At 48.2% G+C, this 22205-nt stretch overlaps 1 protein-coding gene across 8 annotated transcripts in view; it reads right to left on the bottom strand.

Moving 5' to 3' along the window:
* The window catches only part of heatr5b (HEAT repeat containing 5B), a 97880-nt gene that overhangs the window by 17519 nt on the left and 58156 nt on the right, over positions 1-22205 (bottom strand). For 6 of the 8 annotated variants that reach the window (XR_003868080.1, XR_003868081.1, XR_003868082.1 and 3 more), the window contains 6 exons: positions 20536-20785; positions 20057-20302; positions 17919-18046; positions 9052-9196; positions 8620-8769; positions 7540-7554 (listed from right to left, as the gene is read on the bottom strand). Coding sequence is in view for 2 of the 8 variants with exons in the window: in XM_029702132.1 (XP_029557992.1) it covers positions 9052-9196; positions 17919-18046; positions 20057-20302; positions 20536-20785 (769 nt within the window). In the remaining 6 variants the exon portion in view is untranslated. Of the gene's footprint in view, positions 1-7539; positions 7555-8619; positions 8770-9051; positions 9197-10055; positions 10110-17918; positions 18047-20056; positions 20303-20535; positions 20786-22205 lie in introns of those variants that run through there. The other 2 variants (XM_029702132.1, XM_029702125.1) reach the window with 2 other exon arrangements.

Raw genomic sequence — 22205 nt, 5'->3', positions numbered from 1 at the left:
AGGGACGAGCAGGGAGGAGAGAAACAGGGAGAGGGAGGAGGGAGGGAGGGAGGGAGGGAGGGAGGGAGGGAGAGAAACAGGGAGAGGGAGGGAGGGAGGGAGAGAAACAGGGAGAGGGAGGGAGGGAGGGAGGGAAAGAACAGGGAGAGGGAGGGAGGGGAGGGAAAGAAACAGGGAGAGGGAGGGAGGGAGGGAAAGAAACAGGGAGGGAGAGGGAGAGGAGGGAAAGAAACGGAGAGGGAGGGAAAGAAACAGGGAGACGAGGGAGGGAAACGAGAGGGAGGTGGGAAACGGAGAGGGAGGGTGGGAAACGGAGAGGGAGGGTGGGAAACGGGGGGGGGGAGAGGGAGGGAGGGAAACGGAGAGGGAGGGAGGGAAACGGAGAGGGAGGGAGGGAAACGAGAGGGAGGGAAACGGGAGGGAGGGAGGAAACGAGAGGGAGGGAGGGAAACGGAGAGGGAGGGAAACGGAGAGGAGGGAAAGGAGAGGGAGGAAACGGAGAGGGAGGGAAACGGAGAGGAGAGAGGGGAGGGAGGGAAACGGAGAGGGAGGGAGGAAACGGAGAGAGAGAGGGAGGGGAAACGGAGAGAGAGGGAGGGAAACGGGAGGGAGGGAGGGGGAAACAGGGGGAGGGAGGGAGAGATGCAAGAGAGAGGGAGAGACAGAAGGGAAGAGAAAGGGAGACAAATTGAGGGAGACAAACATTGATGAACTAGATGAACATAGCATCTTGTTAGTTAACATTTGCTTTAAAAAAAACTGATCAGTATCTCAGAGCAAGAGGACATAAAATATTGGGATTCATAAAGCTTAGTCTGACCTACAGTATAGAGGAGAATTAACTAATCCGTATTGGAAGCCTTAGTCTGACTAACGTCAAGACTAACGTTCCCCTCTACTACACACACCGAGTCTAAAACCACAGACCATAAGTCCAGACTAACGTTCCCCTCTACTACACACACACACACACACACCGAGTCTAAAACCACAGACCATAAGTTCAGACTACGTTCCCCTCTACTACACACACACACACCGAGTCTAAAACCACAGACCATAAGTCCAGACTAACGTTCCCCTCTACTACACACACACACACCGAGTCTAAAACCACAGACCATAAGTCCAGACTAACGTTTCCCTCTACTACACCACACACCGAGTCTAAAACCACAGACCATAAGTCCAGACTAACGTTCCCCTCTACTACACACACACACCCGAGTCTAAAACCACAGACCATAAGTCCAGACTAACGTTCCCCTCTACTACAAACACACACCGAGTCTAAAACCACAGACCATAAGTCCAGACTAACGTTCCCCTCTACTACACACACACACACCGAGTCTAAAACCACAGACCATAAGTCCAGACTAACGTTCCCCTCTACTACACACACACACACACACACACACCGAGTCTTAAAACCACAGACCATAAGTCCAGGACTAACGTTCCCCTCTACTACACACACACACACCGAGTCTAAAACCACAGACCATAAGTCCAGACTAACGTTCCCTCTACTACACACACACACACCGAGTCTAAAACCACAGACCATAAGTCCAGACTAACGTTCCCAGCCCAGATATACAATGGCAACGCATGAAAAGAGGGTTTAGTTACAGAAAGGCTTTACAGATCAATGGATGTCTTTATAGGGAGATGTGTACCTCTAACAAGTTACCCAACTCGAATAGGACACAGACACCAGGAAAACAACTCAATTATGTTCTCACGAGTTTCTCTACTGAACCATAACTGAAATATCCTGAAAGTCATATTTTTTTTTTTTCAAACTCTTAGATGTCCCTGCATGATCTTTACTGAGGAATAAAAACAATAGAATCTGGATGCATGCATTTCCAAACAGCTGTCATTGAAAACATGCATGATGCAGAGAAACCTGTGTGACCCTTTGGTGGATATTTTCAGTAGTTAAATACTTAAGGGAGTGAATTAGGAAACAAACTAGATTTGATCAAGAGGCTTGTGCCCCACATTCAGACCATGGTGGTACTGTTCTGTTCCTCTGCCATGCCCACTATGTTCTCCAGAACCCTGATGCCTCCTGTATGGCCTGCAGCTCCGTGACTGTTTTAAACCCTGTGTGTGCAGCATTTCTACCAACAGTACATACTGTTCTGTTCCTCTGCCATGCCCACTAGGTTCTCCAAAACCCTGATGCCCTCCTGTACGGCCTGCAGCTCCGTGACCGTGCCTGGGCGGCTCCTCTCCACCCCTTTCAGCTTCTCTACCATGAGCGGTGCCAGGGCGTGGATGTAGGGGGTGGATAACGCTCGGCTGGGGTGCTGGAACACTGAGAGGAGGAGTTGGTAACACCGAGCCTGGACCTGAGAGGGAGAAACCGATTACTGACATGCACACATTCAGGGACAATAGAGACTTGGGGGGGGGGGGGGGGGGGGGGGGGGGGGGTGGTGTGTATGTGTCTTGGAGCGGGGATATGAAGCAAAAATATAATTCTGTGTCCTTGACAATAGACATTAAATGGGCCAGGGGCAGAGGATTTCAACGCTTTAATGAAGCAGTGTGTGTGGTGTGTGTCGTACCCAGGGGTCAGGGGAGATGAGTGCGTTCCTATAACGTTCCATACAGCCCTGCTGCAGCACAGTGACTCCTATGACCTCTGAACTGGGCAGACAGCAGGAAGAGGGTCATGGCCGTCAGCATACTGACCTCATCCATGTTGGGACGAGACTCATCTGAGGAACACGCGTTGGTATAATAAAGATAGAAAGTACACTCATTAAAGGTCAATTCCAACATTATCAGCAGGCCACGCCTGGACCAGCCACCGACACAGCATCCTGACACAATGGGTAGATGGGAAACACCTGGATACCAGGAATCCTACTACAACAGTGTGTATGTTACCCGGTGGAGAATATTCTAGAACAGTGTGTATGTTACCCGGTGGAGATATTCTGGAACAGTGTGTATGTTACCTGGTGGAGACATTCTGGAACAGTGGTATGTACCCGGTGGAGAATATTCTAGAACAGTGTGTATGTTACCTGGTGGAGAATATTGTAGAACAGTGTGTATGTTACCTGGTGGAGAACATTCTGGAACAGTGTGTATGTTACCTGGTTGAGAATATTCTAGAACAGAAGCCAGACTACTCCTGATCAGTCCTGTCCACTGAGCGGGAATCTTCTCAGCCCGGCCCAGAGGAGAGGTGATGATGGTCTTTATACCTGTAGAGCAGCTGAGAAGGCCAGGGGTATGGAGTTACCAGGTGCCTTTATAGCTGTTGTGTCTGTGTCTGTGCTGTGTGTGTGTGTGTGTGTGTACCTGAGACTGGCAGGGGTATGGAGTTATCAGGGTTCTTCACAGCCGTCTCCTTCAGGACCCCCGGTTTATCAGGAAGAGTACAGTTGGGAGGATGGTCATGCTGCCTGTGGGGGGGGGGGGGGGGTGTCAGACATGAGGAATGAGAGAGAGAGAGACTTGTATCCTTCAGTAATGAGGAATGAGAGACTTGTATCCTTCAGTAATGAGGAATGAGAGACTTGTATCCTTCAGTAATGAGGAATGACAGAGAGACTTGTATCCTTCAGTAATGAGGAATGAGAGAGACCTTGTATCCTTCAGTAATGAGGAATGAGAGAGACTTGTATCCTTCAGTAATGAGGAATGACAGAGACTTGTATCCTTCAGTAATGAGGAATGACAGAGAGACTTGTATCCTTCAGTAATGAGGAATGACAGAGAGACTTGTATCCTTCAGTAATGAGGAAATGAGAGAGACTTGTATCCTTCAGTAATGAGGAAGGACAGAGGTGAGAGACTTGTATCCTTCAGTAATGAGGAATGAGAGGAGACTTGTATCCTTCAGTAATGAGGAATGACAGAGAGAGAGACTTGTATCCTTCAGTAATGAGGAATGACAGAGAGGGAGACTGGTATCCTTCAGTAATGAGGAATGACAGGAGAGAGAGACTTGTATCCTTTCAGTAATGAGGAATGACAGAGAGAGAGACTTGTATCCTTCAGTAATGAGGGAATGACAGAGAGACTTGTATATCCTTCAGTAATGAGGAATGAGAGAGACTTGTATCCTTCAGTAATGAGGAATGAGAGAGACTTGTATCCTTCAGTAATGAGAATGAGAGAGACTTGTATCCTTCAGTAATGAGGAATGACAGAGACGACTGGTATCTCCTTCAGTACTGAGGACTGACAGAGAGACTTGTATCCTTCAGTAATGAGGAATGACAGAGAGACCTTGTATCCTTCAGTAATGAGGAATGAGAGAGACTTGTATCCTTCAGTAATGAGGAAGGACAGAGTGAGAGGACCTTGTATCCTTCAGTAATGACGGAATGAGAGAGGACTTTGTATCCTTCAGTAATGAGGAATGAGAGAGACTTGTATCCTTCAGTAATGAGGAATGACAGAGAGAGAGACTTGTAGTCCCTTCAGTAATGGGAATGACAGAGAGAGAACTTGTATCCTTCAGTATGAGGAATGACAGAGAGAGACTTGTATCCTCAGTATGAGGAATGACAGAGAGAGCCTTGTATCCTTCCAGTAATGAGGAATTGAGAGAGAGAGACTTGTATCCTTCAGTAATGAGGAATGAGAGAGACACGTATCCTTCAGTAATGAGGAATGAGGAGAGAGAGAGAAGACACGTATCCTTCAGCAATGGGAATGAGAGATGAGAGAGACACGTTATCCTTCAGCAATGAGGAATGGAGAGAGAGACTTTGTATCCTTCAGTAATGAGGAATGAGAGAGACTTGTATCATTCAGTAATGAGGAATGACTTGTATCCTTCAGTAATGAGGAATGACCTGCTATCCTTCAGTAATGAGGAATGACCGAGATAATTAGACTTGTATCCTTCAGTAATGCGTAATTGACAGAGCGAGAGACTTGTATCCTTCAGTCATGAGGAATGTGAGAGACTTGTATCCTTCAGTAATGAGGAATGAGAGAGAGAGAGAGGACTTGTATCCTTCAGTAATGAGGAATGAGAGAGAGAGAGAGACTTGTATCCTTCAGTAATGAGGAAGGGACAGAGGAGAGAGGACTTGTATCCTTCAGTAATGAGGAAGGACAGATGAGAAGAGAGAGACTTGTATCCTTCAGTAATGAGGAATGAGAGAGACTTGTATCCTTCAGTAATGAGGAAGGACAGAGTGAGAGACTTGTATCCTTCAGTAATGAGGAAGGACAGAGTGAGAGACTTGTATCCTTCAGTAATGAGGAAGGACAGAGTGAGAGACTTGTATCCTTCAGTAATGAGGAGGACAGAGAGAATTAGACTTGTATCCTTCAGTAATGAGGAATGAGAGAGAGAGAGGACTTGTATCCTTCAGTAATGAGGAATGACAGAGAGAGACTTGTATCCTTCAGTAATGAGGAATGACAGAGAGAGAGGACTTGTATCCTTCAGTAATGAGGAATGACAGAGCGAGAGACTTGTATCCTTCAGGTAAAGAGGAATGACAGAGAGAGAGATACTTGTATCCTTCAGTAACGAGGAATGACCGAGAGAGAGATACTTGTATCCTTCAGTACGAGGAAGACCGAGGAGAGAGAGAGAGATACTTGTATCCTTCAGTAATGAGGAATGACAGAGAGAGAGAGGAGGACTTGTATCCTTCAGTAATGAGGAATGACAGAGAGAGAGAGAGAGAGACTTGTATCCTTCAGCAATGAGGAATGACAGAGAGAGAGAGAGACTTGTATCCTTCAGTAATGAGGAATGACAGAGAGAGAGAGAGAGACTTGTATCCTTCAGTAATGAGGAATGCACAGAGAGAGAGACTTGTATCCTTCAGTAATGAGGAATGAGAGAGAGAGATACTTGTATCCTTCAGTAATGAGGAATGACAGAGAGAGAGAGATACTGTATCCTTCAGTAATGAGGAATGACAGAGAGAGACTTGTATCCTTCAGTAATGAGGAATGAGAGCGAGAGACTTGTATCCTTCAGTAATGAGGAATGAGAGAGAGAGAGAGAGAGAGACTTGTATCCTTCAGTAATGAGGAATGAGGAGGAGAGACTTGTATCCTTCAGTAATGAGGAATGACAGAAGAGAGAGAAGAGAGACTTGTATCCTTCAGTAATGAGGAATGACAGAGAGAGAGAGAGACTTGTATCCTTCAGTAATGAGGAATGACAGAGAGAGAGAGAGAGAGAATTGTATCCTTCAGTAATGAGGAATGAGAGAGAGACTTGTATCTTTCAGTAATGAGGAATGAGAGAGAGAGATACTTGTATCCTTCAGTAATGAGGAATGACAGAGAGAGAGATACTTGTATCCTTCAGTAATGAGGAATGAGAGAGCGACTTGTATCCTTCAGTAATGAGGAATGAGAGAGCGACTTGTATCCCCTTCAGTAATGAGTAATGAGAGAGAGCGACTTGTATCCTTCAGGAATGAGGAATGAGATCGAGAGACTTGTATCCTTCAGTAATGAGGAATGAGAGAGAGAGACTTGTATCCTTCAGTAATGAGGAATGAGGAGAGAGAGACTTGTATCCTTCAGTAATGAGGAATGAGAGAGAAATACTTGTATCCTTCAGTAATGAGGAATGAGAGAGAGACTTGTATCCTTCAGTAATAGGAATGAGAGAGCGACTTGTATCCTTCAGGAATGAGGACAGAGAGCGACTTGTATCCTTCAGGAATGAGGGAGAGGACTTGTATCCTTCACTAAATCCCACACCAATACTCCTTTTAAAAACTGCCATATGCAACAGTTCAATCAACGTTACTGAAGGATACAAGGATATCAATTGAAATGACGATTTGGACGGCAGTAACATTGCAGAATGCACCTTTTATATGTCAAACAAGGCAAACAGACCCTTTCTATAAGCGTCATGTTATCCCTGTCCCTAATCTGTCAGTGGCCCTGAAATCCCTGTCCCTAATCTGTCAGTGGCCCTGAAATCCCTGTCCCTAATCTGTCAGTGGCCCTGAAATCCCTGTCCCTAATCTGTCAGTGGCCCGGAAATCCCTGTCCCTAATCTGTCAGTAGCCCTGAAATCCCTGTCCCTAATCTGTCAGTAGCCCTGAAATCCCAGTGGCCCTGACATCCCTGTCCCTAATCTCTCACTGTCCCTAATCTGTCAATAGCCCTGACATCCTAACTGAATCATCTCTGTTTCTCTATCGTTTCACACCCAGTGTGACCTCAGTTGATTTCCAGGAAAATCTGACACTCAGAAAGCTTCCGTCTCAGACAGAACAACCACAGACCCAGGGTGAGATGGATCCAACGGGAGACAGGCTATTGAGCCAGACTGAATCTAAGGCATAGCGATGAACACTGGAACTCTGTTATTAGCAGTATAACACACCACAACATGACAAGGCAATGAGTTACAGGAGACATTCTGAGTCTGTGTGGTCAGGTTTGTTTGTCTGTGTGTTACTGCGTGGGAGAGCACAGCGACGGCAGTCAGCCAGTATAGAGACGTGTGAGCCACCAGCAGGGGTGCTCTCCTCAGGCAGACGAGGCTGGGGCCGGAGGGGCAGCGTGGCTGGGGACTCGTTCACCCTGGGAATGAAATACATGAGTTTTGGGGTTTTTTAATGACCCAAAGTGCTGTACAATTAGGGTTGCAAAATTCAGTTGAAAAACTTCCCAGAAATCTGGTTGGAGGGAATAAGCAGGAAATCAAGAATCTTCCAAGCAAGATAACCAGGGTATTACCAACAGAACGATCCCGACCCCGTTACAACAGAACGACCCCGACACGTTACAAAGAACGACACTGACAGTTACAACAGAACGACACATTTACAACAGAACGATAACGACCCCGTTACAACAGAACGACACTGACCCGTTACCAACAGAACGACCCGTTACAACAGAACGACACTGACCCGTTACAACAGAACGACCCGTTACAACAGAACGACCCGTTACAACAGAACGACACTGACCCGTTACAACCAGAACGACCCCCGCTACAACAGAACGACCCGCTACAACAGAACGACCCGCTACAACAGAACGACACTGACCCGCTACAACAGAACGACACTGACCCGCTACAACAGAACGACACTGACCCGCTACAACAGAACGACCCGTTACAACAGACGACACTGACCCGCTACAACAGAACGACACTGACCCGCTACAACAGAACGACCCGTTACAACCAGAACGAACCGTTACAACAGAACGACCCGTTACAACCAGAACGACACTGACCCGCTACCAACAGAACGACCCTGACCCGCTACAACCAGAACGACCCTGACCCCCGTTACAACAAGAACGACCCGTTACAACAGAACGACCCGGACCGTTACAACAGAACGACCCGTTACAACAGACAGAACGACCCGCTACAACAGAACGACACTGACCCGCTACAACAGAACGACACTGACACGCTTACAACAGAACGACACTGACACGTTACAACAGAACGACCCGTTACAACAGAACGACCCGTTACAACAGAAGACCCGTTACAAAGAACGACAGGTTAACAACCCAGAACGACAGGTTACAACAGAACGACACTGACAGGTTACAACAGAACGACACTGACAGGTTACAACAGAACAAAGAAGCAAAATAATTGAATTAAAATAATACATTCACCTGGTGTTGAGTTGGGGCAAGTGACGAACCAGGATGAACACCAGAAGCTCCATGGCAGCGAAGACTAGGGACTTCCCCGGGAGCAGCTCCCCAGTCTCACCTCCCTCTCCCTGGAGAGACAGACCATCTTTCTCCCTCCATCCTCCTTACCTGGAGGGAGATAAGTAAAGGAGTGAGAACGTTCTGAGCCTGTACATGACTTTACAAAATCAGTAGTAAATGAGCCCATTTAGGTTGCAGGTAAAAATGGATTTTAAATGAATGTACATTTCAGTGGTATATCCTAACGATAGACTGATATGCTGGTCTCAGATCTGCTTGTCTATATCAGCATATGGGTAATGATGACCACAGGATGTGGAAAGACAGCACAAAGGTATCAGGGACCAGCCTACCCAACAAGGTAACATAGTGAACCGTGTCAGGACTAACCCTGCGTGTCCCTCTGCTCTGTCAGGTGGTCCTGAGCAGCCCGGATAGTCTCCTGCACCACAGCTGTGACCTGGAGCTGGACACCTGGAGGATCTCTGGTCAGGAGTAGTCTGTGGAGAACGTTGAGCAGCTCTACACCCAGCAACTACGACATGAAGAGAAACCTGGTTAGATACCCAGCCTGTCAGCTCTGCACCCAGCCTGTCAGCTCGACACCCAGCCTGTCTGCTCGACACCCAGCCTGTCTGCTCGACACCCAGCCTGTCAGCTCTGCACCCAGCATGTTAGCTCTGCACCCAGCCTGTCTGCTCTGCACCCAGCCTGTCAGCTCTGCACCCAGCCTGTCAGCTCTGCACCCAGCCTGTCTGCTCTACACCCAGCCTGTCAGCTCTGCACCCAGCCTGTCAGCTCTACACCCAGCCTGTCAGCTCTACACCCAGCCTGTCAGCTCTACACCCAGCAACTACGACATGAAGAGAAACCTGGTTAGACACCCAGCCTGTCAGCTCGACACCCAGCCTGTCAGCTCGACACCCAGCCTGTCAGCTCGACACCCAGCCTGTCAGCTCGACACCCAGCCTGTCTGCACGGACACCCAGCCTGTCTGCACGACACCCAGCCTGTCTGCACGACACCCAGCCTGTCTGCTCTACACCCAGCCTGTCAGCTCTACACCCAGCCTGTCAGCTCTACACCCAGCCTGTCAGCTCTACACCCAGCCTGTCAGCTCTGCACCCAGCCTGTCAGCTCTGCACCCAGCCTGTCAGCTCCTCACCCAGCCTGTCAGCTCTGCACCCAGCCTGTCAGCTCTGCACCCAGCCTGTCAGCTCTGCACCCAGCCTGTCAGCTCTACACCCAGCAACTACGACATGAAGAGAAACCTGGTTAGATACCCAGCCTGTCAGCTCTGCACCCAGCCTGTCAGCTCTGCACCCAGCCTGTCAGCTCTACACCCAGCAACTACGACATGAAGAGAAACCTGGTTAGATACCCAGCCTGTCAGCTCTGCACCCAGCCTGTCAGCTCTGCACCCAGCCTGTCAGCTCTACACCCAGCAACTACGACATGAAGAGAAACCTGGTTAGATACCCAGCCTGTCAGCTCTACACCCAACAACATGAAGAGAAACCTGGTTAGATACCCAGCCTGTCAGCTCTGCACCCAGCCTGTCAGCTCTGCACCCAGCCTGTCAGCTCTGCACCCAGCCTGTCAGCTCTGCACCCAGCCTGTCTGCTCTGCACCCAGCCTGTCTGCTCTGCACCCAGCCTGTCTGCTCTGCACCCAGCCTGTCTGCTCTGCACCCAGCCTGTCTGCTCTGCACCCAGCAACTACGACATGAAGAGAAACCTGGTTAGATACCCAGCCTGTCAGCTCTACACCCAGCCTGTCAGCTCTGCACCCAGCCTGTCAGCTCTGCACCCAGCCTGTCAGCTCTGCACCCAGCCTGTCAGCTCTACACCCAACAACATGAAGAGAAACCTGGTTAGATACCCAGCCTGTCAGCTCTGCACCCAGCCTGTCTGCTCTGCACCCAGCCTGTCAGCTCTGCACCCAGCCTGTCAGCTCTGCACCCAGCCTGTCAGCTCTGCACCCAGCCTGTCAGCTCTGCACCCAGCCTGTCAGCTCTGCACCCAGCCTGTACCCAGCCTGTCAGCTCGACACCCAGCCTGTCAGCTCGACACCCAGCCTGTCAGCTCGACACCCAGCCTGTCAGCTCGACACCCAGCCTGTCAGCTCGACACCCAGCCTGTCAGCGCGGCACCCAAAATGTCTGCTATCCTACAGCCCAGTGATGTCACTCCCTCCTCAGCCCTGTGTAAGAGACCGACAGAACAATCTGGAATATTTCTGCCTCCGCCCGTATAGACCTCTGCCCGTATAGACCTCCGCCCGTATAGACCTGTGAATCTACCCTTTATCCTGCAGTAGGTCTAGTCTAATCCTCTCCTCACTGTAATGCTCATGGCTTATTATGGACGAAGAGAGACGGACAGGCAGTGGGCTGTGTCTGAGGCTCTGAGAGGTGGACGATACAGAGGACAGGCTGTGGGCTGTGTCTGAGGCTCTGAGAGGTGGACAGACACAGAGGACAGGCAGTGGGCTGTGTCTGAGGCTCTGAGAGGTGGACAGACACAGAGGACAGGCGGTGGGCTGTGTCTGAGGCTCTGAGAGGTGGACAGACACAGAGGACAGGCAGTGGGCTGTGTCTGAGGCTCTGAGAGGTGGACAGATACAGAGGACAGGCGGTGGGCTGTGTCTGAGGCTCTGAGAGGTGGACAGACACAGAGGACAGGCGGTGGGCTGTGTCTGAGGCTCTGAGAGGTGGGACAGATACAGAGGACAGGCGGTGGGCTGTGTCTGAGGCTCTGAGAGGTGGTGACAGGAGAGGTGGACAGATACAGAGAGTGTGTGTGTGTGTGGAAAGGGAAACGTATAGAGACAGAGAACATCAACTCTGAAACATGATACACATTAGTCATTTCTACTGTATCCTCCCCCATCCGTAGCTGCTCCTTCCCACCCTCTCCCCTGTTAACTCCACATCACAGACTATGATACTAGAACCTTCTCAAACTTTTCTCTCTAACAGTATGTTCTCCATCTCTGCATTTCTTTCCCCTCTTCTTCCTTAACATTTTTCTCTCTCTCCCTACATTCTCCCTCTCTCTCTCCACATTCTCCCTCTCTCTCTCTCACATTCTCCCTCTCTCTCCCTACATTCCCCTCTCTTCTACATTCTCCCTCTCTCTCCCTACATTCTCCCTCTCTCTCTCTCTCTCTACATTCTCCCTCTCTCTCTCTACATTCTCCCTCTCTCTCTCTACATTCTCCCTCTCTCTCTCTACATTCTCCCTCTCTCTCTACATTCTCCCTCTCTCTCTCTACATTCTCCCTCTCTCTCTACATTCTCCCTCTCTACTCTTCTCCCTCTCTCCTCTCTACATTCTCCCTCTCTCTCTCTACATTCTCCCTCTCTCTCTCTACATTCTCCCTCTCTCTCTCTACATTCTCCCTCTCTCTCTCTACATTCTCCCTCTCTCTCTCTACATTCTCCCTCTCTCTCTACATTCTCCCTCTCTCTCTACATTCTCCCTCTCTCTCTCTACATTCTCCCTCTCTCTCTCTACATTCTCCCTCTCTCTCTCTACATTCTCCCTCTCTCTCTCTACATTCCTCCCTCTCTCTCTCTACATTCTCCCTCTCTCTCTCTACATTCTCCCTCTCTCTCTCTACATTCTCCCTCTCTCTCTCCTACATCTCCCTCTCTCTCACTACATTCTCCCTCTCTCTCACTACATTCTCCCTCTCTTCTCACTACATTCTCCCCTCCTCTCCTCTCTACATTCTCCCTCCTCTCTCTCTACATTCTCCCTCTCTCTCTCTACATTCTCCCTCTCTCTCTCTACATCTCCCCCTCTCTCTCTCTCTACATTCTCCCTCTCTCTCTACATTCTCCCTCTCTCTCTCTACATTCTCCCTCTCTCTCTCTCTACATTCTCCCTCTCTCTCTCTCTACATTCTCCCTCTCTCTCTCTCTACATTCTCCCTCTCTCTCCCTACATTCTCCCTCTCTCCCTACATTCTCCCTCTCTCTCTCTACATTCTCCCTCTCTCTCTCTCTCTACATTCTCCCTCTCTCTCTCTCTCTACATTCTCCCTCTCTCTCTCTCTACATTCTCCCTCTCTCTCTCTCTACATTCTCCCTCTCTCTCCCTACATACTCCCTCTCTCCCTACATTCTCCCTCTCTCTCTCTCTACATTCTCCCTCTCCCTCTCTCTCTCTCTACATTCTCCCTCTCTCTCTCTCTCTACATTCTCCCTCTCTCTCTCTCTACATTCTCCCTCTCTCTCTCTACATTCTCCCTCTCTCTCCCTCACTCTCACTCCCTACATCTCCCTCTCTCTCTACATTCTCCCTCTCTCTCTCTCCCTACATTCTCCCTCTCTCTCTCTCTCTCTACATTCTCCCTCTCTCTCTCTCTACATTCTCCCTCTCTCTCTCTCTCTACATTCTCCCTCTCTCTCTCTCTCTCTACATTCTCCCTCTCTCTCTCTCTCTACATTCTCCCTCTCTCTCTCTCTCTACATTCTCCCTCTCTCTCTCTCTCTCTCTACATTCTCCCTCTCTCTCTCTCTCTACATTCTCCCTACATTCTCCCTCTCTCTCTCTCTACATTCTCCCTCTCAATTCAATTCAATTCGCTTTATTGGCATGACGTAACAATGTACATATTGCCAAAGCTTACTTTGGAAATTTACAATATAAAAAATAAATAAAAATGAGAATCAAAAATTGTCAACGGGACAACAGTAACAACAATAACCAACGGTCAATATAACCATACATTCAACAATAACAATAATCATACAGTTGAGGACATGTGCAGGTTTATTGGTCTGTCAGACACTGTCCCTCAACTTATGGCAGGCAGCAATGTAGTGCGCTGCCAACCCACAGCTCTCTGCGTCCTCCCCCAACAGGATGGGTAGCCTATCCTCATCAGAGAGGTCTTTAAAACCTTGAATAAGGATTTCAAATTTGGGGAAATGACACTCTCTAATTGTTTTATATTTTTGACATTTTGTCAGGAAATGCAGCTCCGTCTCAGGTTCTGCTGTTGTGCAGTGGTTGCACAGCCTTTCCTCTACAGGGAGCCAGGTTTTCCTGTGTCTACCCTTCTCAATGGCAAGGCTGTGCTCACTGAGCCTGTACTTTGTCAAGGTTTTTCTAAGGTTTTGATCAGTAACCATGGTCAAATATTTAGCCATAGTGTACTGTCGATTTAGGGCCAGATAGCACTGCATTTTGCTTTGTGTTTGTGCTTGTGTTTCCCAATAAGCAATGTAGTTTTGTTTTGACTGTGTTGTAATTTGGTTTATTCTGATTGATTGGATGTTCTGGTTGTTCTGGTCCTGAGGCTTCAGTGTGTTAGTAGAACAGGTTTGTGAACTCAGCCCCAGGACCAGCTGGATGAGGGGACTCTTTTCTTTGCTCAGCTCTTGGCATTGCAGGGCTTGGTAATGATATGAGAGGGGGTCACTGTATTTTAGATGTTTCCAAAACTTAATTGCTCTTTTTTGAGTTTTTATTATTAGTGGATATTGGCCTAATTCTGCCCTGCATGCATTGTTTGTAGTTTTCCTCTGGACACGTAGGAGAATCTTACAGAACTCTGCATGTAGGGTTTCAATGGGGTGTTTGTCCCATTTGATGAAATCTTGTTTTGCAAGTGGACCCCACACCTCGCTGCCATAAAGTGCAATTGGTTCAATGACATATTCAATTAGTTTTAGCCAAATTTTAATAGGTATTTCAATTTGAATTTGCTTTTTAATGGCGTAGAATGCCCTGCGTGCTTTCTCTCTCAGTTCATTCACTGCCTCATTAAGGTGTCCAGTTGAGCTTATTTTTAAACCTAAGTAATTGTAGTGTGTACAGTACTCTATATATTTTGTACCAATTGAGAACTTTGGTCTAATTCCCTGAGATCTGGATCTTCTCTGGAAAATCATTATTTTAGTCTTTTTGGGGTTTACTGCCAGGGCCCAGGTCTGGCAGTACTGCTCTAGCAGGTCCAGGCTCTGCTGTAGGCCAGGTGCTGTGGGTGACAGCAGGCATAGGTCATCTGCGAAGAGTAGGCATTTAACTTCTGAATTGTGGAGACTAACACCAGGGGCTGAGGATTTTTTCTAGAATAGTGGCCAATTCGTTAATGTAAATATTGAAGAGTGCAGGGCTCAGATTGCAACCCTGACGAAGGCCCCGCCCCTGGTTAAAGAATTCTGTCCTTTTCTTACCAATTTTAATGCTGCACGTATTGCCAGTATACATTGATTTAATTATGTCATATGTTTTACCCCCTACACCACTTTCAATAACTTTGTAGAACAGTCCTGTATGCCAAATAGAATCAAATGCTTTTTGGAAGTCGATAAAGCAAGTGTATATTTTGGTATTATTTTGGTGGACATGTTTATCTATCAGGGTGTGTAAGGTGTAAATATGATCAGTTGTGCGATGTTTTGGTATAAATCCAATTTGGCTTTTACTCAAGACATTGTGCTTATTAAGGAAGTTTAGAACTCTTACATTGATGATACTACAGAAAACCTTCCCCAGGTTACTGTTCACACAAATGCCTCTGTAATTGTTAGGGTCAAATTTGTCTCCATTCTTAAAGATTGGGGTTATGAGTCCTTGATTCCAGATGTCAGGGAAATAACCTACACTCAGGATCAAATTAAACAATTTTAATATAGCCAATTGAAATTTTGCACTAGTGAGTTTGAGCATTTCATTTAGGATGCCATCAGGTCCGCAGGCTTTTTTAAATTTGAGAGCCTGAAGTTTCTTATAGAGCTCCTGGTCAGTAATTGGGGAGTCCAATGGGTTTTGATTGTCCTTTATAGCTTTTTTCTAATCCATTCAACTTCTCATGGATTTGGCGTTGTTCTGCGTTTGTGTCAATTTGAACGGTGTTGTAGAGTGTTTTGAAATGGGTTGTCCATATGTCACCATTTTGTATTGCTAATTCCTCTTGTTTAGATTTTTTTAGTTTTTTCCAATTTTGCCAAAAGTTGTTTGTGTTTATGGACTCCTCAATTAGTGTCAGCTGCTTGCTGTTGTACTGTGCTTTTTTGGTTCTGAGTGTACGTTTATAGAGTTTTAAAGTCTCACAGTAATGAAGGCGTAATTCACCATTATTTGGGTCTCTGTGCTTTTGGTTGGATAGTGTTCTAAGTTTTTTTCCTTATAATTTTACAATCTGCATCAAACCAGTTGTCATCTGTGATTTTTTTTGTTTTGTTTTTTATCAATTTCAATTGTGCTTCTTTTGCCGTTTGCCTGAATATATAGTTGATGTTTCGTACTGCTAGATTGATGCCTTCTTTACTGTGAGTGAATGTGGTATCCAGAAAGTTATCTAAGAGTGTTTGGATATTTTGGTTCCAGGTTGCTTTCTGGTATTCTTCTGTGCTGTTTTGGGCCCATCTGTATGAATTTCTGATGTTGTACAGCTTACTGGGCTGTGAATGTGTGGTTGTTTCCAGGTCTGTTCTTTTGAGGAACAACGTAATTTGGCTGTGATCAGACAGAGGTGTTAGTGTGACAGTGAATGAGCTGAGAGAGAAAGGGTCCATGTCTGTGATCATATAGTCTACTGTACTGTGGCCAAGAGGTGAGCAGTAGGTGAATCTCCCCAAAGAGTCCCCCCGTAACCTACCATTGACAAAGTACAGACCCAGGCTTCTACAGAGCTGCAAAAGATCCCTTCCGTTTTTGTTGACGGTGCTGTCACTGTTGTTTCTATGGGGGAGATTAAGATAGTTAGAAACAGTATGGCCTGTAATAAAGCTGTCCCCTCGTGTGCTCGTTAGATCAGGTAGTGTTCCTGTGCGCGCATTTGTGTCCCCACAGATGAGCACATTTCCCTGGGCCTGGAAATGGCACGTCTCTTCCTCGAGGGTGGGGAAGATCTCCTCTGAGTAATATGGGGATTCTGAGGGGGGGATATATATTGCGCAAAGGAACACATCTTTTCCTGTCAGTACAAGTTCTTTTTTTAGTTTTAACCAAATGTGGTATTTGCCAATTTTGAGGGGATCAATTAGATTTTGTAGTTCGGATTTGTACCAAATGATCAATCCTCCAGAGTCTCTGCCTCTATTGACAGAGCTGTGTTTCTGTGATGGCACAATGACCTCTCTGTAGCCTGTGGGACAGTGAGTGACAACGTCAGCCTTACACCATGTCTCCTGCAGAATGATGACGTCAACATCTTTCAGATTTTTGTTGAACTCCAGTGCTAAACTCTTCAGACCAAAGGTTGATGAGTTTAGACCCTGAATGTTCCACATGCTAACTGATAGTGATTTCATGTTGCAAAAAGAAAGAGTAGCAGTCAGAAATACAGTAACGATTAACTAATAACTAATAAGTTGTTAAGAGCGAGATAAACAGGATATCAGCTAACATTTATTCTGTTATTCTGTTAAATATTCCTATTCATTGAACAAGTAAATTCTAGTACAATAGGTGTGTGTGTGTGTGTGTGTGTGTGGTGTGTGTGTGTATGCGTCCGTGTGTGTTTAGTGCAGTTTAGTGCAGATGTATTGGAGGAGCTGTTTAATCTCACTTAATCCTACAGGGTTCTCCTGTCCTCTGACGACCTCCGCGTAGCTGAGGTCCTCTCTCTCTCTCTCTACATTCTCCCTCTCTCTCTCTACATTCTCCCTCTCTCTCCCTACATACTCCCTCTCTCTCCCTACATTCTCCCTCTCTCTCTCCACATTCTCCCTCTCTCTCTCTACATTCTCCCTCTCTCTCTCTCTACATTCTCCCTCTCTCTCTCTACATTCTCCCTCTCTCTCTCTCCTCCTCTCGCCTTCTCCTCTCTCTCTCTACATTCTCCCTCTCCTACATTCTCTCTTCTACATTCTCCCTCTCTCTCCCTACATTCTCCCTCTCTCTCTACATTCTCCCTCTCTCTCCCTACATTCTCCCTCTCTCTCTCTACATTCTCCCTCTCTCTCCCTACATTCTCCCTCTCTCTCTCTACATTCTCCCTCTCTCTCCCTACATTCTCCCTCTCTCTCTCTACATTCTCCCTCTCTCTCTCTACATTCTCCCTCTCTCTCCCTACCCATTCTCCTCTCTCTCTCTACATTCTCCCTCTCTCTCTCTACATTCTCCCTCTCTCTCCCTACATTCTCCCTCTCTCTCTCTACATTCTCCCTCTCTCTCCCTACATTCTCCCTCTCTCTCTCTACATTCTCCCTCTCTCTCCCTACATTCTCCCTCTCTCTCCCTACATTCTCCCTCTCTCTCTCTACATTCTCCCTCTCTCTCCTCAGTTATCTTTACCTGGTCTTCACTGATGTGTGTCCTGGCGCAGGGAGAGTCCAGTAGGGTACAGAGAGCCTGTAGACATGACATGACATGTTCTATAGGTTCCTCAGGTCTTGGAAAACACAGGAACTCTATACTGACACCTGGGAGGGACAGAGTGGGTAGTTATCATGGGGAACACAGGACCTCTATACTGACACCTGGGAGGGACAGAGTGGGTAGTTATCATGGGGAACACATGACCTCTATACTGACACCTGGGAGGGACAGAGTGGGTAGTTATCATGGGGAAGACAGGACCTCTATACTGACACCTGGGAGGGACAGAGTGGGTAGTTATCATGGGGAACACAGGACCTCTATACTGACACCTGGGAGGGACAGAGTGGGTAGTTATCATGGGGAACACAGGACCTCTATACTGACATCTGGGAGGGACAGAGTGGGTAGTTATCATGGGGAACACAGGACCTCTATACTGACACCTGGGAGGGACAGAGTGGGTAGTTATCATGGGGAAGACAGGAACTCTATACTGACACCTGGGAGGGACAGAGTGGGTAGTTATCATGGGGAACACAGGACCTCTATACTGACACCTGGGAGGGACAGAGTGGGTAGTTATCATGGGGAACACAGGACCTCTATACTGACACCTGGGAGGGACAGAGTGGGTAGTTATCATGAAGGTGTTTAAGGATAGTTTAGTGACTAAGTGTCCCGTAGGCGAGTCTCCGTCTGTCTCTCTCTCTCCCTCTGTGGCTGGCTGTCTCTCTCTCTCCCTCTGTGGCTGGCTGTCTCTCTCTCTCCCTCTGTGGCTGGCTGTCTGTCACTCTCCCTCTGTGGCTGGCTGTCTGTCACTCTCCCTCTGTGGCTGGCTGTCTGTCACTCTCCCTCTGTGGCTGGCTGTCTGTCACTCTCCCTCTGTGGCTGGCTGTCTGTCACTCTCCCTCTGTGGCTGGCTGGCTGTCTGTCACTCTCCCTCTGTGGCTGGCTGGCTGTCTGTCACTCTCCCTCTGTGGCTGGCTGGCTGTCTGTCACTCTCCCTCTGTGGCTGGCTGGCTGTCTGTCACTCTCCCTCTGTGGCTGGCTGGCTGTCTGTCACTCTCCCTCTGTGGCTGGCTGGCTGTCTGTCACTCTCCCTCTGTGGCTGGCTGGCTGTCTGTCACTCTCCCTCTGTGGCTGGCTGGCTGTCTGTCACTCTCCCTCTGTGGCTGGCTGGCTGTCTGTCACTCTCCCTCTGTGGCTGGCTGGCTGTCTGTCACTCTCCCTCTGTGGCTGGCTGGCTGTCTGTCACTCTCCCTCTGTGGCTGGCTGGCTGTCTGTCACTCTCCCTCTGTGGCTGGCTGGCTGTCTGTCACTCTCCCTCTGTGGCTGGCTGGCTGTCTGTCACTCTCCCTCTGTGGCTGGCTGGCTGTCTGTCACTCTCCCTCTGTGGCTGGCTGGCTGTCTGTCACTCTCCCTCTGTGGCTGGCTGGCTGTCTGTCACTCTCCCTCTGTGGCTGGCTGGCTGTCTGTCACTCTCCCTCTGTGGCTGGCTGTCTGTCACTCTCCCTCTGTGGCTGGCTGTCTGTCACTCTCCCTCTGTGGCTGGCTGTCTGTCACTCTCCCTCTGTGGCTGGCTGTCTGTCACTCTCCCTCTGTGGCTGGCTGTCTGTCACTCTCCCTCTGTGGCTGTCTGTCACTCTCCCTCTGTGGCTGTCTGTCACTCTCCCTCTGTGGCTGTCTGTCACTCTCCCTCTGTGGCTGTCTGTCACTCTCCCTCTGTGGCTGTCTGTCACTCTCCCTCTGTGGCTGTCTGTCACTCTCCCTCTGTGGCTGTCTGTCACTCTCCCTCTGTGGCTGTCTGTCTCTCTCCCTCTGTGGCTGTCTGTCTCTCTCCCTCTGTGGCTGTCTGTCTCTCTCCCTCTGTGTCTGTCTGTCTCTCTCCCTCTGTGGCTGTCTGTCTCTCTCCCTCTGTGGCTGTCTGTCACTCTCCCTCTGTGGCTGTCTGTCACTCTCCCTCTGTGGCTGTCTGTCACTCTCCCTCTGTGGCTGTCTGTCACTCTCCCTCTGTGGCTGTCTGTCACTCTCCCTCTGTGGCTGTCTGTCACTCTCCCTCTGTGGCTGTCTGTCTCTCTCTGTGGCTGTCTGTCTCTTTCTGTAGTCCATACCCAACATCAGATGCATTCTGTCCTTAATCAGGTCCTCCAGGCTCTGGGTAGGTCCAGAGTTTCCCTGGGGGTAGACTGGTGCCCCAGAAGCCTGTGGAGGGACAGCAGGGGCCTCCTCTTCCCCCTCCCCGGCCCCGAAGCTGGTGCTGCTCAGCCAGAGGGCCACAGCGTGGAGAACAGGGGCCCAGGAGCCACGGTAATGGAGACGGGCTGTGTCGATGGTCTCTGGGGTGTAGAAGGCACCACCTGAACACACACAGAACAACACAGGAAAACAGGCTTGTCAGAAGGTATTGTCCTTTTAAGAAACACAAATTCATCAACATCATGAAGAAGTTGTAGGGAGTTTTCCGGAAACAGATGAACCAAGTCTAGAAAAGCATGTTCAGTTGAGAGATTCTCCATTTAAAGGGCTTTTTAGTCCAGGCTTAATCTGTGGCTTAAGACTGGCCATAGTGTTGAGTTGTGGTGTTGTGTACCGTCAGGGGGCAGTTGGCTAGAGAACTCAGCAGGCAGTGTGAGTAGAGCGTAGTCTCTGAGGACAGCCAACCACAGCCGAGACAGAGACGGTAGTTCAGGCTGCACCAGCATAATCAGGCTATCAGGAGGAAGAATGTCCGCTCCCACCTCCTCCTCCTCCTCCTCTTCCTCTTCTCCTCCTCCTGCCTTCACCTCCTTCACCGGCCGAGACTCTGCTTCCTTCTTTATCTTCATGGCCACCACATACACCTGAAAGGGGGGGAGGGAGAGAATGAGAGCACGGGAGAGAGAGAGAGAAGAAAAGAGTTAGCGAGAGAGATAGACTAACTATGTTTTCATCCAACTATGTTTTCATCCAACCTGTTTGTCAGTAAAGAACATAAAACATGTTATGACAGGACTCATGGCCTGATGGAAACAGCAAATGTCGGTAAACTTAAAATGTCCACAAAACACGCTGGACAAGGTGGGATATTTTTTTAATCTTTAAAATTAAATTAAGTCCTTATCTGTTTTATAGGTCTACCTCAATGAGCCTGCACGCAGCAAAGATAAAGATAAACGCGATCAGAGGCCCACTAAAACAGCATCACCCCCCTCAAGTAGCCTACACGCAGCAAAGATAAACGTGATCAGAGGCCCACTAAAACAGCATCACCCCCTTCTGAGCCTGCCAGGTAGGGTTCGTTCTAGAGTTCAATCTTGGTTTCATCAGACCAGAGAATCTTGTTTCTCATGGTCTGAGAGTCCTTTAAGTTGCCTTTTGGCAAACTCCAAGCAGACTGTCATGTGCCTTTTACTGAGGAGTGGCTTCTGTCTGGCCACTCTACCATAAAGGTCTCTCTCAGGTCTCTCCAGAGATGTTCGATTGGGTTCAAGTCCGGGCTCTGGCTGAGCCACTCAAGGACATTCAGAGACTTGTTTCTGAAGCCACTCCTGCGTTGTCTTGGCTGTGTGCTTAGTGTCGTTGTCCTGTTGGAAGGTGAACCTTCGCCTCAGTCTGAGGTCCTGAGCGCTCTGCAGCAGGTTTTCATCAAGGATCTCTTTTTGTTCCGTTCATCTTTCCCTCAATCCTGACTAGTTTCCCAGTCCCTGCCCACAGCATGACGCTGCCACCACCATGCTTCCCCGTTTTTTTGTTGTTGATTTTTTATTTATTTATTTACCCTTTATTTGACTAGGCAAGTCAGTTAAGAACAAATTCTTATTTACAAATGACGGCCTACCGGGGAACATTGGGTTAACTGCCTTGTTCAGGGGCAGAAAGACAGATTTTTACCTTGTCAGCTCGGGGATTCGATCCAGTAAACGGTGTAAATGTGTCGACGTGTTTGAGGTGTCGGCAGCTGCAGCAGGCTATTCTGGTTGAGCGTGGCGACATACTGTTAACTTTTTATCCACAACTCTCTGTCCATCGCCGTTGTAATCTACTGAGAACCCAAAATGTTCCCAAACTGGATATTTTAAAAGATGGAGAATCCTCCTGGTTTATAAACCCTTCCACTCACAACGGTACAGAACTAGATCCCCCATCTACGCCTCACAAAAATACAGTTTGAAATGCGCCAATTAAGATTAGAATGTTGATGACAACGAGCTCAGGTCGTTTTAACGGAACCTCATGAGCATTTATTGTTTTAAACTCAGATTTATTAAAAAGGCCCAGGCC

The sequence above is a fragment of the Salmo trutta genome, chromosome 2, assembly GCF_901001165.1.
Source record: "Salmo trutta chromosome 2, fSalTru1.1, whole genome shotgun sequence".
Lineage (NCBI taxonomy): Eukaryota > Metazoa > Chordata > Actinopteri > Salmoniformes > Salmonidae > Salmo > Salmo trutta.
Note: the sequence above shows the minus strand (reverse complement) of the source record. Positions and strands in the feature narration are given on the sequence as shown.